This window comes from Candoia aspera, chromosome 1 (assembly GCF_035149785.1).
Source record: "Candoia aspera isolate rCanAsp1 chromosome 1, rCanAsp1.hap2, whole genome shotgun sequence".
NCBI classification, from domain to species: domain Eukaryota; kingdom Metazoa; phylum Chordata; class Lepidosauria; order Squamata; family Boidae; genus Candoia; species Candoia aspera.
Window position 1 is genome coordinate 177,129,026 of NC_086153.1, and position 15,806 is coordinate 177,144,831.

Consider the following 15,806-nt stretch of genomic DNA (forward strand, 5'->3'; position numbering starts at 1 on the left):
CCTTCCTAGGGCTAAGAGAGCGTGACTGGCCCAAGGTCAGCCACCTGGCTCTGTGCCTCAGGCAGGACTAGAACTCACCTCTCCCGATTTCTAGACCGATGCTTTAAGCCGCTGTACCAAACTGGCTGGAGGAAATCCGATTCTCTACAAGAGTGTTGCGGACACAGTTCCCAATCAACGTGGCTAGCATATATTGTGGAGCACTTGATTGGGTTAGGCTAGCTGATAGCAATCACGATGTAACTGAGAGTCTGTCCATGGGACATTCCTGCATCCTGGCACCCTGAACCAGCTGCCCTGTGAGAAAAGGAACTGTGAAAAAAAGCTGGCTTCTCTGGCTGCTGCTTTCATCAGCTTAGGCACGCCCTTCCTTGCTTCTCAGGAAAACAATCCATTCTCAAGTTTCCTGTGAAAAAGAGCAGCAGGACCATCTGTGTGAGGACAGGGAGTGGCATCTTAGTTGCACGGGGGTCCTAACAAGAAATGGGTAGGTTCCAACAGTTCTATAAAAGTTCAGTTCCACTCTGCAAAATCCACAGTGACTGTGTTCAAATGCTGTAAGAATGCTGCAGTGTAGATTTTTTATATAACTCGCTCCCTTCCAGATGGTGTACTCAGAAGCAAACTTAGCAGCATATATGGCTACACAGCTATAGACATCTTCATGCAGGGGCACAATCATTATTAATAAAACATTTAGTTGTTAACAAGTGGGGAAGTGTGAAGTTAGGATCAAGGTTCAAATTCTGTGATTCGTTATTTGGTGTTAGGCCATTCACCCACTTTTGACTTAAGCGACATAGAAGAGAGCTGGTGTGGTTAAAGGCATCAGGCTAGAAACTGGTAGACTGTGAGTTCTATTCCTGCCTTAGGCATGAAAGCTGGCTGGGTGACCTTGGGCTAGTCCCTCTCTCTCAGCCCTAGGAAGCAGGCAAGGGAAAGCCACTTCTGAAAAACCTTGCCAAGAAAACTGCAGGGACTTGTCCAGGCAGTCTCCAAAAATCAAACGGATTTAAAAAAAAGTTATAGAAAAATTATAAGAGTCAAAAATGACTTGATGGTCACTCAATCAATAGCAAATAAATAGAAGGCAGATAGCTACAGTACCTATGCGGCTTAACACCTTTGTGGCAGAAGGAGCAGATGTTAGAGACAATAAAAGAGGCAAATCTTTATCCCTGTTTTAAATGAAAATGCCCCCTAGCTAGGGCTATCATATCGGTGCTACCAAAAAAAATCCCAAACAAACCCACAAACTGGATGACACTAGAGAGCAGTGGAGATACAGGGGAAACCAAATTTTTGTTACCATCTAGTGGCCATCTGGATTTTTCCAGCAGAAATAAGGTAACCCTACTTCAAGTAACCTTACAACATGGAAGATAATGAAATAACTGTTTAAAAATATGCTTTTCCAGATAAATAGCCAAAAATTCTTTTTGAGGTGTCAACTCTGTTCATGGTAACACTGAACTATTTCGCTGTCATCCTTCCTTTGCTGATACAACTTGTCCTCCTGACCACCTATCTTTGCCTGCTGTTGATGTCTCCATTAGGCATTAGGTCTCCTGAAAAACATCTCTATGTTTCAAGTGATATAGGAATGGCTGAAGTTAATAATAAAACTGGCTGATCTGTATTTGCCCATGCATATCGGCAGGGACTTCTATTTATTTTGAAAAGTGAAATTTTTTAAAAATACAGTGCCAACAGGAAAAAAAAAAGATAAATGATGGTCATATGGTGAAGGGAAAAAAACTAGGTGCTTAATGTGACCAAAAGACCCACCTAATTAACAGGAAAAAGAAAAATCCATACACTAACTATTGATAATATAAAAGCAGTTCAATTCTTAAATTTATCATTAAATGTAAACCATATAGAAACATACTGCTTCCTCTTCCCATTGTTAGAGACTTTTCAAAGATAGATAAGAGACTCATATCCTGCATCCTTTTAACATCAGGAGATAAGTTTCTATTTATTATGTAAAACTATCCTCTTTGCTGTGCTCTTGGCTTGAAAGGGTCAAATTCTAGACCTTAATATTATTTTTTTGCTGATTGTTTTTGGTCCTGCATCTCAAAACTGCTAGGGTGTCTGGACCATATTGCTTGGTTAGCAGATATTTCAACTGTATATGCAAATGTTGTAGGTAAGTCTTATTCAACACACTATGTCTCAAAGTCTTTAAAAGAACTGATCAACTGATATCAAAGCACTGATCCCTTGTTTAGCCAAGTGTTCCAGTTAAACATCTTCCCTGCTATTTTCAAATTGGGTTATAGCTTCTCATGTGATCTGGAATAAAAACTTAATTGCTTACTTATTAATGGTAAGCTTTCAAGACTGGAAATGAAGATCACTGTTCAGTACACCAGGATGGACTTGTCCCTTTCATAGTTATGTCATCTCTCTAGTGCAGTGGGAATGTGTCATGATCGCCATTGCGATGTTTGCGACATCGTAACGGCTCGCATGACAAAGTGCGGATGCATGTCAATGACTGGAGAGGTGCGGGTGATAAACCAGACAAAGAAGGTAATGGGTTTGGGAGATCTATTGAACAACAAGGTCTCATCACCCGGTAATCGACCATTGACACCATTGTCAAAGAAATGATCAGGGTGAGGTTCGGAAGGGCGCGTCCGGGCTTTCGAGGAATATCGAGGTCTAATCGCCTGGTAATGGACCATTACCTCGCAGGAAGATAAACAGGGCGATGCCCGGGGCGAATGGGGCTGGACGACCTCTCACCTATCAAGTCTTGATGACCTGTCACTCCGTGGAACTCGTGGGGCACACCCGGGGAGTGTGGGGGTGGAGCGCTGTTTGGCGCGAGACTATTTAATTCAACTTTTGGCGCGCTTCCCTCACTCTCAGCTTTTTACGGGTGTGCATTCTATTCTAAATAAAAGCCAGAGCTTAAACTTGATTTAGAGTCTGAGTCTTATTTGGCCTTAGGCATTCCTCACATAAAGCTGAGAGTCTTTTAAGAACGAACCTTGCTAGCCTCTACCAGGAATTTTTTTTTTTGCGAGAGAAGCAACTAGCAATGACTGAACCGGGGACAATCCTAGAGTCAGCGCTTCAGAGCGGAGACGCGAAGGCCTCAACGCGAGTGGGGGAGGTGACCAGACAGCTTCTGGAATCGGCGCTCCCGAGATGGGACACGAGCCCCCTCCCTACCCACACCGCATCCCAGTTTGGAGCCTGGAGCCTCAGCCCGGAGTGGAGGGCCCCAATGGAAGAGGGAGTTGTGAGTCAACAACACTTCAGGTGGGACGGTGTAGCGGACCCCCGGCCGGGGACATCTGACACCACTTGGAGACTCCAATGCCCCCAGACGCCCGAGAGGGAATTCGCGGGACTGCTGATCGGGCAACAACCGACAGCACCGAGGATGGACAATCCCATCACACCGGACAGGATCAGGGCTCTGGAGTCCAAGGTGCAATCATTAGAACACATGCTGCGATCCATGTCAACTGTGGTGAGTGAGCTCACGAAGAGTGCTGCTGCGCAGGGCGCAGGGAGGGGTCTCGGCATCCCACTCACCCTATCACCGGCCCCGAGAGGAAGGGGCCAGGCACGGGACTTTTTCCCAGGGCTCCGTGGTTTTATTCCGGTGGGGATTACCCCTACTCACTCACAGGTTGGGGTTTCTCCAGTTGGTGGGATCACTAAAGACTTTCCAGTAAAATTTGATGGTGACCCCACGAACCTGTCATTCTTTTTAACTAACGCAACAAACTACATCCAGCTATACGGACATTGTTTTGCATCGGAAGGGGCTAAAATCTCGGCTATTGCCACAAAACTTAAGGGCAGAGCCGCGGACTGGTACGTACAAATGTCAGAGTCCGGAGCCCCAGCCCTGGCTACCTTCCACACCTTCCTGACCACCTTGAAGAGGTACTTTGAAGACCCCCTGGCGAAGGAGAGGGCTAAAGGCGCTCTGAAAGAACTTAATCAGGGGCAGAAATCGGTTGCAGATTACGCCCTAGAATTTAAGGTCTTGGCAGGGAAGGTCCCTGAATGGTCGGAGGCCACCCTGATCGATATGTTTAAGGATGGCCTCAATCGAGAGGTGTTGCAATGGGCGCTGTACAGAGACGATCCGGAATCACTGCATGACTGGATCTGTCTTGCCGGGAAGGCTGAACATGCCCAGCGCACCTTCATGCTGGTGGCTAAGAGCGACAGGCTTCCTCCCAGCGGGAAAGGGCCAGTGCCACAGTCGGGCCCGACATGGGACGCCGAAAGACAACGTCGCTTTGCCCGTGGGCAATGCATCAAGTGCGGTAAGGCAGGTCACCGTGTGGCAGAATGCCACAAGGCTAGGACGGCGGATCGCCCACCTAGACCGACGCAGAAGGCTCCGCAGAAACCACCCAACCCTCCCCGACGGCTGACAGGGGCACTAGCGACCCCGGACGAAGAAGAGGACGTCTACCTCGCGGGGGACGGGTTGGCTGCCCCGGAGCAGCCAGCAGAAAACGCCTTCCACCTGTCCTAAACAGCGCCGCTCGACAGGTGGTGGAGAATGGGTGCGATACCACCAGGGTGAGTGCAGACTGTCCCATCCTGGCCATAAAAATTGAACTGAGCTACTGCTCCAAGACCATCGAAGTCAGGGCTTTGGTGGACTCCGGGTGTTCCAGATGCCTGACCCACCCCAACCTAGTCGCTGCGCTAAATTTACCCTGTTTCCCTCTCCCGAAGCCGCTGATCTTCCAGCAACTCGATGGTTCCATGGCAGGGGGGGGGGGGCGGCGGCCACCCAGGGTACAGGGAATTTTACCCTACAAATAGGCATGCACAGGGAAACCATAGAATTCGTGGTCACCCCGGTGGGCAAGCCTATAGTGGTTCTGGGAATCCCCTGGCTAACTCGCCACAATCCCTACATTAACTGGAGGACCCGTACGATAACGTTTGAGGATGGGTTCTACCAGGCACCTGCTAAGGGGAAATCCCTCACTTTGACTGTAGGGAGGGCTGAGATTGTTGACCCTCAAGTTCACGCTTCCCCCATGGAGGGGTTGCTGGAACAATACGCAGACTTCACTGACGTCTTCGGGGAGGAGGAGGCAGACCAGTTACCCCCCCATCGCAAGACGGACTGTGCCATTGAACTGCTCCCTCATGTCCCATTGCCTAAGCCAAAAATTTACCCAATGACACAAAAGGAATTGGCGGCATTGCGGGACTTCCTCGATAAAAACCTCGCTCGGGGCTTCATTGAACCGGCAAACTCGCCGGTTGGAGCGCCCGTTCTGTTCCGCGAGAAGAAGGACGGTACCCTGAGACTGTGTACAGACTATCGCAGGTTAAATTCAGCCTCCTTGGCAAACAAGTACCCCCTCCCTCTCGTGAAAGACATGTTGGCACACTTGTCGACTGGAAAGGTTTTTTCCAAACTGGACCTCCACGAGGCGTATTACCGCATTCGCATCAGGGAGGGGGACGAATGGAAAACAGCTTTTAACTGTCCCTTGGGCTCCTTCCAGTATAAGGTACTGCCTTTTGGTCTTGCAGGGGCCCCGGGGCTTTTCATGCAACTAATTAATGAGGTTCTGCATGACCATTTGTTTAAAGGAGTACTGGTTTATCTGGACGATGTCCTGATATACTCCAAAACTGAGAGAGAACACGAAAGATTGGTAAGACAGGTTCTCACCAAGCTCTGGCACACTAAACTTTATGCTAAGCTTTCCAAGTGCAAATTCCATAAGTCGCGCCTGGATTACTTAGGCTACAAGATTTCAGATAAGGGCATCGAAATGGATCCTGCAAAGGTTCAGGCTGTTTTGAGCTGGGAGCACCCGCGCACCCGGCGCCAGCTCCAAAGTTTCCTGGGATTCGCAAATTTCTACAGATCCTTCGCAAAAGGGTTCGCGGAGATTGCCCTGCCCTTGACTGATTTGTTGCGGACCAAAGGCGTCGGGGAGATGCGCAAGGTAAAAAACCCAGGGGCCGTGCTCAATTGGACTCCCGCCTGTCAGGCTGCTTTCGACCGGTTGAAAGCTCTCTTTACAGCGGAGCCAATTTTATCCCATCCCAACCCTGAACGGCCTTTTGTCGTTCAGGCTGATGCCTCTGATTTTTCAATTGGGGCTATCCTATTACAAAAGGATTCTGCTGCACTCTTGAAGCCCTGTGCCTATCTCTCCCGGAAATTTTCTGAGACGGAAAGGCGCTGGCATGTCTGGGAAAAAGAGGCATTTGCAGTAAAAGCGGCACTGGAGGCTTGGCGTCACCTTTTAGAAGGGGCGACTTGCCATTTTGAGGTCTGGACAGACCACCGCAACCTCAAGGTGCTCCGCACGCCCAGGCGCCTCAGCCCTAAGCAGATTCGCTGGGCTCAATTTTTCAGCCGTTTTAACTTTCAGCTGAAGTTTATTCCAGGGAAGAAGAATTTTTTGACAGATGCACTTTCCCGACTGCCCCAGGATGTGGAGCCTGTCTCCGACATCGTGGGGACTGTGCTCTCTGAGTCTCAATTGGGTTTGGCCGCTGTCACCCAGAGCCGCGCTCGGGAACAGCCTCCCCCCCCCTTGCAAACGACTCCGGCGCAGCCCGCTCTGGGCCGCAGGCAACCACAGATGCCGGGTGGGTTGCGTGCAGATTTTGCCCTCGCATTAAAGTCTGATCCCTGGCTCCTTGCTAACCCTGACAAGGTTTCCATGGAACAAGACGTCGCCTGGGTGGAGGGACGTTTATACATCCCTGACTCGCAACGATCAACTATCCTCAGCCGCTCTCATGACAGCAAACAGGCTGGTCATTTCGGGTTCCTCAAATCCCTCCACTTGACCCGACGCCAATTTTGGTGGCCCTCGCTGAGGAAGGATGTCAAAACGTATGTGGCATCCTGCCCTGTTTGCGCAATGTCTAAGCGGCCGTCCGGTAAACCCCAGGGGCTGCTGCAGCCCATGGCTAACCCTTCATGCCCTTGGGATGAAATCTCTACGTCTCCAGTCAAAAGAAAACAGTCATTTGGGTAGTCAAAGACTACTTTTCCAAACAAGCTCATTTTGTCCCCTGTGCCTCTATCCCGTCGGCGCAACAGCTGGCGAAGCTCTTTTTGGTGCACATGTACTGCCTTCACGGCTGCCTCTCTCGCTTGGTGACCAATAGGGGCACACAATTTACCTCATGGTTTTGGCGGGCTTTTTTGAAATTAATTGGCACCGAGCAAGCATTGTCAACCTCCTGGCATCCCCAGACTGACGGATCTACTGAGATCCTCAATGCCACCCTTGAACAATTCCTCCACTCCTACATCAACTACCACCAGGACGACTGGGTGGATTTGCTTCCTTTCGCGGAGGTTGCATACAATAACGCTGTGCATCAAAGCACGGGACAAACCCCCTTTGGGGTGGTGTCGGGTCAGGACTTCGTCCCCATTCCTGAGCTCCCACAGCCCCCGTCTCCAGTAGTGGTGGCCTGTGATTGGGGTTCTAAACTCGCAGACTCCTGGCCCGTCATTAAGGATGCTCTCAATGAGGCTCAGACCTCATACAAACTTCAGGCTGACAAGCACAGGAGCCAACAGCCGCCTTTTTGAGTAGGGGACCTGGTTTATCTCTCCACTAAATTTATCAAGTCACCTCAGCCTTCCAAGAAACTGACCCCCAAATTTATTGGCCCCTTTCAAGTTACACAAATTGTGAACCCAGTCATGGTGCATTTGGATCTACCTCATAATTTGAAGCGGCTGCACCCTGTGTTCCACTGCAGCTTACTCAAGCCGGCCAGTGACCCCTCCCGGTGGCATCCACGCACTCCCCCCCCTCCACCCGTCATGATCGACGGACAGCAGCACTTCGAAGTCAAGAGGTTCTCGACTCCCGCAAGCTTCGTGGCTCTCTCCAATACTTAGTGTGCTGGAAACACTTTCCCCACCCTGAGTGGATCGCTGCCCGCGACATTCAGGCCCCCGAGCTAGTCCGCAACTTCCATGTTGCATATCCCTCCAAGCCCTCGGCTTGATTTTTTTTCAGGAGGGCGGTATGTCATGATCGCCGTTGCGATGTTTGCGACATCGTAACGGCTTGCATGACAAAGCGCGGATGCGTGTCAATGACTGGAGAGGTGCGGGCGATAAACCAGACAAAGAAGGTAATGGGTTTGGGAGATCTGTTGAACAACAAGATCTCAACCTGGTAATCGACCATTGACACTATTGTCAAAGAAATTATCAGGGCGAGGTTCGGAAGGGTGCGTCCGGGCTTTCGAGGAATATTGAGGTCTAATCGCCCGGTAATGGACCATTACCTCGCAGGAAGATAAACAGGGCGACCCCCGGGGCGAATGGGGCTGGACGACCTCTCACCTATCAAGTCTTGATGACCTGTCACTCCGTGGAACTCATGGGGCACACCCGGGGAGTGTGGGGGTGGAGCGCTGTTTGGCGCGAGACTATTTAATTCAACTTTTGGCGCGCTTCCCTCACTCTCAGCTTTTTACGGGTGTGCATTCTATTCTAAATAAAAGCCAGAGCTAAACTTGATTTAGAGTCTGAGTCTTTTATTTGGCCTTAGGCATTCCTCACAGAATGGTGCTGAGATTGAATAGAATGGTTTTATAGCAACCCTAGTATTGCAATTTGGGAATTGGTTGTTAAAACACCCCAGATTAGGAGATTTACAATTCAGATTAAGGCAGTGTTTCTAATAAAATGCTTTCAAAAGTGACAAGTTATTAAATCTTTATTCATTAAAGAATACACACGTGAGACTTCTCTACAATTCCACATAGTATATGTGTGGGTGCATGCAGACAGGTAAGAGGACCATTTTTAATATATAACATTATATAGAACTTGCAGCTATTTTTTGAGTGCCCCTTTTTAAATCATTGGAAAGTGTCACATTTATGATGAAAATAACCAGGTTTCTTACATAGTATAATATGCACTGCTGGAAATCACCATTGCCTTGCTTGCACCTATAACTGTGTTGATAGTCGCTTTTCATTTCTAGCATATGATATCCTTGGTAAGCTTCCCTTGGTTGCCCATACGCAAGATAAATTTGTCCATAATGACATTTTTCTCCCATTCAGTTCTGTCTTTCCTTTCCCCACAGGAGCTGTACTGTTTTAATCTACTGTTGACCTTCTTAGCCTGAACAGTTGGAGTGTTCCACAACTGTAGCAGCTCATCCAATTGGTGAAGTGAGGTGTACATCTTACAAGCAACAATTTATAGCATTTTAATATTTTTATAGATGTATAGGTAAATATCTCTCTATACACCCTCTCCTCATTTACTAACTGCAATCCATTCCTTGAACTGGAAGTGAAATGGTTGCTAAGTGAATACATGACTGAGAGAGAGAGAGAGAGAGATGCTGCAAAGATCACTGGATGTTGCTGTCTCATGCAGATAAAATTCTCTTGCACAGCTATGCCAGCATTATTCTCACTCTGGCATGCGTTGTTGTCAGGCACACGAAATTTGGTTGTAAGTGGTCAGAAAAAGATTTTTTTAAATAACTCTTGTATTTGTGCACAGTCGCTAAAAGAGGAGTGGCTGTATTTGCTGAATCCCACAGACTGCTCAGACGATCTATTTTTTGCATCAATTCTATACATTATACAGTGAAATTTATAGGTTACGTTCTAAGCATTTCAACATGCAGTGTAACAAGAATGATTCCACTTACATACAAAAACTATTTTTTGAAATCTGGTAATGTAATCAAACTGAACATCTTTGGCCAACAGTATCCTAAACATGGTTCCAATATTACTGTCTAGATAGACAACTAAGGCTGCAGTCCTGTAAGCATTTATGTGGGGAGTATGTCTCACTGAAAACCATAGGATATATTTCTGAAGAGGTATGTATAATGTTGTGTGGTAAAAGAATCACAACTTCATTGAAAAACAAATAAGTAGAAGATTAGTCTACTTGGATGGCCCAAGGTTTATAGGTCCCGGGCTTGTCCCTTGGAATCTAAACAAAAAAGGAGCATGAAAGATTATTTAACAGTGTGATTGCTTAGTATGAAATAAAATATAATTATGATAGTCAACATTCTAGATTGCATATTTAACTTGCTTGATAAGATACAGCACAACATACCAGGGGTCTACTCTGAGCTGCTACAATTATGTGCAACGTAACAGCCAACATAACACTCTGCACTGAAGCATTTTCCTCCATTCTTGGGATGCCATTAAGGAAAAGTGGGGTAGGGAAGTAGTCCACTCTGCACTGCTGCAATTTGAACCGGGTGGGAGTTTTCCACAAGCATGTATTCTATCGGTAGGTTGTGGGGGTGGGTTTGAGGCATAAAAATACCATAAAAATGCTCAGAAATAAAATTATTTTATTCTGCTTTATTTTTGTTGCTTCTCTAAAAGTTAATCTTAAATATTTCCAAAATATTTGGAAATTGGAAATTTGCTTTTGGTTAGTTTACTGAAATTTTCTGTTAAATTCTCCACATGTCCCCTGAAAAACTTAACTGCCCAGAGTCCCCTGATGGGAGGAGATGGGCAGGGACAAATTAAACAAACAAATAAATCTTCTTTGTGGAACTTTGAATTGCTAGCTTTGCTCCATCATTTCCTGAATGTGAACCCGATTGTCTCGAGCAGAGTAATTGAGTGAAGTTTTGTTTTGCTCCAAGCTGAAGGTCAGTCTTTTAAGAAGGCAACCATAAAATTACTAATGCACACATACTAATCATGGTGTGCAACTTTTATGCAACACCTTTCAAGTGTCCTGATTATTCTGCATGTATAATGATCTTTCCATATTTAATGGGCAATAAAATACCATGGCACTTATATTACTGCTTTACTGTATTGCATAATGACACACAAAAAGTGAACTTCACATATACTCTCATAAGATTTGAGTTGGTCTAGACTAAGGAAAGGGTCTAGGGGTTGTAGTGAATCAGCTGAATTAAAATAGCAATCCAGTGCATAGAACTGGTTCCTCAGATCAAAAACAATACAGTGCTGCAGAAATGGAAAAAGAAGATGCAAGTCTAGTATATGTGGGCCTGGAGCATCTCCTTGAGGAGAAAGCTTACAAAATTTCAGACAATTTAATTCTGAATGGAACGTAGAGAGTAAATGGAGGAGTTCTTTCTTTCATAATACTAAATTTCAGAGTGCCTAATTCATCTGAATGATAGAGAGCAAGGACAGCAAAATACATACACAGAAATACTCCTCTGTTCATAGCAATAGTTAAAATTCTGGAATCTCCTGCCACAAGATGTGGCAAGCAGCCCAGGGAGATTTAGAGAGTCTTAAAAGAAAAAAAATGGAGGGTAACGATATTAATGATGGCACTTATATGCCACTTCTGAGATCAGAAGCCCCACATATTGGATCAGCTGTCGGGGATGAAAAGCTGGAGAGGTCTATTATACTCATAGCCTGTGAGTGGAGTTCCCATTGGCTTCTGGAAAGGAAATGCGATGCCATAAATGTTTGTTCTGCTTCTTACATTTTACCTATATTTTTAACTTTGCTCATATGGGAGGTGGGATTCTGTGATGAGAGATAGGAGATTTTAGTGATATCAGTGAATTGGTGGTTCAGGTATGTTTTGAATGAGGAAATCTCGCAGCTTGCACTGTAAATCACAATAAAATAGTATAGCAGAGTTTTATTTCCATCAGGAGGTGGTATGATTAAATATCTAACTGATATAGGGAACACAGAGGTGGAGGGAGTACCATTCAGAAAAGATTGTTTAGTCCAAGGCAGAAGGGAAATATGAGAAAGAGATACGAAGTAACTCCACCTTAATTACGCTAGGTATCAGTTGCCTGGGAGAATTCCTTTGACAGGCTTTCAAGCTTCTGCTAAATTGTCCTATGAGCAATCAAGATCATTCCAGCAATTCAAGTGGTTCTTGTTTCCTAAATTTGCCAGCTCACAGGGCCTGATGCGGGTGGGAAGGTGCTGGGGGAAATTTATTGACTGACTGACTGACTGATTATGATTCCTCTTTCCTCCATCTGCATTCCCTAGTACCTCCTGAAAAGTTGCTGGAGGAGGAAGAGAAAGAAGACACTTCAGAGCTGAATGAGAAGCAGTGCTATGAGAGCAGGGGTAATTGGCAGTCTCCAAGCCCATTCCTCCAGCGGGAGCCTTTGCTGACTGCAATAAGCTCATCATTTACGGCAGGGGTGTCCAACCTTTTGGCTTCCCTGGGCCACACTGAGTGAAGAGGAATTGTCTTGGGCCACACATAAAATATATAATATAGGTAATGTATATAAGTAATAAAACTTCATTTATTTTTTAGTATTTTTATTATAAAATTAAAAAAAAGAGGGCAACGTAAAACTAGTGGGATATTTGACCTTGTTTTTGTGAAACTAATGCATCAATGCCTGGTTTGATTAAAGTGGTTGCAATTCTCAGTGAGTTCTCAAGGTGCTCATCAGAAATTTTAATTCTAATTTTACTCTTTGTGTGCTTCATCCTTGGGGCCACATTACTAGCTGTTCAGGGCCGCATGCGGCCCGTGGGCCATGGGTTGGACATGCCTGATTTACGGAGTAGGTAATCTGGATCAAGTTTTCTGTTTTTTCCTCAGTTAGTGATTTAACTGAACAGTACTGGGCATTTCACGTCTCTGGTTTTATACGCCTTCATTTATAATCTTTGCCTTGCTGGCTGAAGTAGAAAGAAAGGATAGATGCAAGGGAAGAAAAAGTGTTGGGGCAGAGTCCTTACCATCTCTGTAAAGTGATCAGTGCAGGCCATGCGAATCCTCTCTACGTTCAGTGGACTGTCCAGTGTAAAACAAGAGTTTAATCCTCTTTCCTTCCGTGCAGCACCTATTGCATCTTTTATAGCAAAAAATACAGAAGATCCAAGGAATACTCCGGATTCCCCCAGTCCCTGGAGGAAAATCAAAAATAACCAAAGAGAAGCAAAAAAATCAGTGGTGCAACACTGTTGTGCAATAATATTTAAGGCTGTACAACAATTTCACACAGTTAAGAGTCTGATCCAGTTGTCCTATTCTGATAGCAGCATCTTAAATTCTGAATATTTCCAGTGCATAAAAGATTAAGCCCTTTGTGAACTGAAAATACAGAAATTGTATTGCAATTTGTAGAAATTGCATCCATTTCTACACATTACACATGGCTAACATATGGTGCTTCAGCAAAGGATCGTTACCTTGTCGTGGTGCTGGAGCTTGAGCACCTCAATGATGCCATGAGCTAAACCGTGAAGGGCCACCCAAGACGGGAAGGTCATGACAGAGAGGTCAGACTAAATGCGATCCCTGGGGAAGGTAATGGCAACCCACCTCAGTATTCTTGCCGTGAAAACTAAATGGATCAGTACAACCAGAGATATGTCGGTATACCATCGGAAGATGAGACCCCCAGGTCGGAAGATGGTCAAAATGCTACTGGGGAGGAACAGAGGATGAGCTCAACTAGCCCCAGACGTGATGACGCAGCTAGCTCAAAGCCGAAAGGACGGCTAGCGGCCGACGGTGCTGGTGGTGAACGGCGAATCCGATGTTCTAAGGATCAACACACCATCGGAACCTGGAATGTAAGATCTATGAGCCAGGGCAAATTGGATGTGGTTATTGGTGAGATGTCAAGATTAAAGATAGACATTCTGGGCGTCAGTGAACTGAAATGGACTGGAATGGGCCACTTCACATCAAATGACCACCAGATCTACTACTGTGGACAAGAGGACCACAGAAGAAATGGAGTAGCCTTCATAATTAATAGTAAAGTGGCTAAAGCAGTGCTTGGATACAACCCAAAAAACGACAGAATGATCTCAATTCGAATTCAGGGCAAGCCATCTAACATCACAGTGATCCAAATATACGCCCCAACCACAAATGCTGAAGAAGCTGAAGTAGAGCAGTTCTATGAGGATCTGCAGCACCTACTGGACAACACGCCTAAAAGAGATGTTATTTTCATCACAGGAGACTGGAATGCTAAGGTGGGCAGTCAAATGACACCTCGAATTACAGGTAAGTATGGCCTGGGAGAACAAAACGAAGCAGGACACAGGCTGATAGAATTTTGCCAAGACAATTCACTCTGCATAACAAACACTCTCTTCCAACAACCTAAGAGACGGCTTTATACATGGACTTCACCAGATGGACAACACCGAAATCAGATTGATTACATCCTTTGCAGCCAAAGGTGGCGGACATCTCTACAGTCGGTAAAAACAAGGCCTGGAGCTGACTGTAGTTCAGATCACGAACTTCTTCTTGCACAATTTAGGATCAGACTCAAGAGATTAGGGAAGACCCACAGATCAGCTAGATATGAGCTCACTAATATTCCTAAGGAATATGCAGTGGAGGTGAAGAATAGATTTAAGGGACTGGACTTAGTAGATAGGGTCCCGGAAGAACTCTGGACAGAAGTTGGCAGCATTGTTCAGGAGGCGGCAACAAAATACATCCCAAAGAAAGAGAAAACCAAGAAGGCAAAATGGCTGTCTGCTGAGACACTAGAAGTAGCCCAAGAAAGAAGGAAAGCAAAAGGCAACAGTGATAGGGGGAGATATGCCCAATTAAATGCAAAATTCCAGAGGTTAGCCAGAAGAGATAAGGAATTATTTTTAAACAAGCAATGCGTGGAAGTGGAAGAAGACAATAGAATAGGAAGGACAAGAGACCTCTTCCAGAAAATTAGAAACATTGGAGGTAAATTCCAGGCCAAAATGGGTATGATCAAAAACAAAGATGGCAAGGACCTAACAGAAGAAGAAGAGATCAAGAAAAGGTGGCAAGAATATACAGAAGACCTGTATAGGAAGGATAACAATATCGGGGATAGCTTTGACAGTGTGGTCGGTGAGCTAGAGCCAGACATCCTGAAGAGTGAGGTTGAGTGGGCCTTAAGAAGCATTGCTAATAACAAGGCAACAGGAGACGACGGCATCCCAGCTGAACTGTTCAAAATCTTGCAAGATGATGCTGTCAAGGTAATGCATGCTATATGCCAGCAAATTTGGAAAACACAAGAATGGCCATCAGACTGGAAAAAATCAACTTATATCCCCATACCAAAAAAGGGAAACACTAAAGAATGTTCAAACTATCGAACAGTGGCACTCATTTCACATGCCAGTAAGATAATGCTCAAGATCCTGCAAGGTAGACTTCAGCAGTTCATGGAGCGAGAATTGCCAGATGTACAAGCTGGGTTTAGAAAAGGCAGAGGAACTAGAGACCAAATTGCCAATATCCGCTGGATAATGGAAAAAGCCAGGGAGTTTCAGAAAAACATCTATTTCTGTTTTATTGACTATTCTAAAGCCTTTGACTGTGTGGACCATAACAAATTGTGGCACGTTCTTAGTGGTATGGGGATACCAAGTCATCTTGTATGCCTCCTGAAGAATCTGTATAACGACCAAGTAGCAACAGTAAGAACAGACCACGGAACAACAGACTGGTTTAAGATTGGGAAAGGAGTACGGCAGGGCTGTATACTCTCACCCTACCTATTCAACTTGTATGCAGAACACATCATGCGACAAGCTGGCCTTGAGGAATCCAAGGCTGGAGTTAAAATCTCTGGAAGAAACATTAACAATCTCAGATATGCAGATGATACCACTTTGATGGCTGAAAGCGAAGAGGAACTGAGGAGCCTTATGATGAAGGTGAAAGAAGAAAGTGCAAAAGCTGGTTTGCAGCTAAACCTCAAAAAAACCAAGATTATGGCAACCAGCTTGATTGATAACTGGCAAATAGAGGGAGAAAATGTAGAAGCAGTGAAAGACTTTGTATTCCTAGGTGCAAAGATTAC

At 45.6% G+C, this 15,806-nt stretch overlaps 2 protein-coding genes across 4 annotated transcripts in view; one reads left to right on the plus strand and one right to left on the minus strand.

The window, feature by feature from the left end:
- The window catches only part of CLK1 (CDC like kinase 1), a 280,468-nt gene that overhangs the window by 28,789 nt on the left and 235,873 nt on the right, over positions 1–15,806 (plus strand). The window lies entirely within an intron of this gene.
- Positions 9,462–15,806, minus strand: part of AOX1 (aldehyde oxidase 1) — a 76,924-nt gene continuing 70,579 nt past the window's right edge. For all 3 annotated transcript variants that reach the window (XM_063291857.1, XM_063291864.1, XM_063291848.1), the window contains 2 exons: positions 12,724–12,891; positions 9,462–9,970 (listed from right to left, as the gene is read on the minus strand). In XM_063291857.1, coding sequence (XP_063147927.1) covers positions 9,917–9,970; positions 12,724–12,891 — 222 coding nt within the window. In that variant the 3' untranslated portion in view covers positions 9,462–9,916. The remainder of the gene's footprint in view (positions 9,971–12,723; positions 12,892–15,806) is intronic.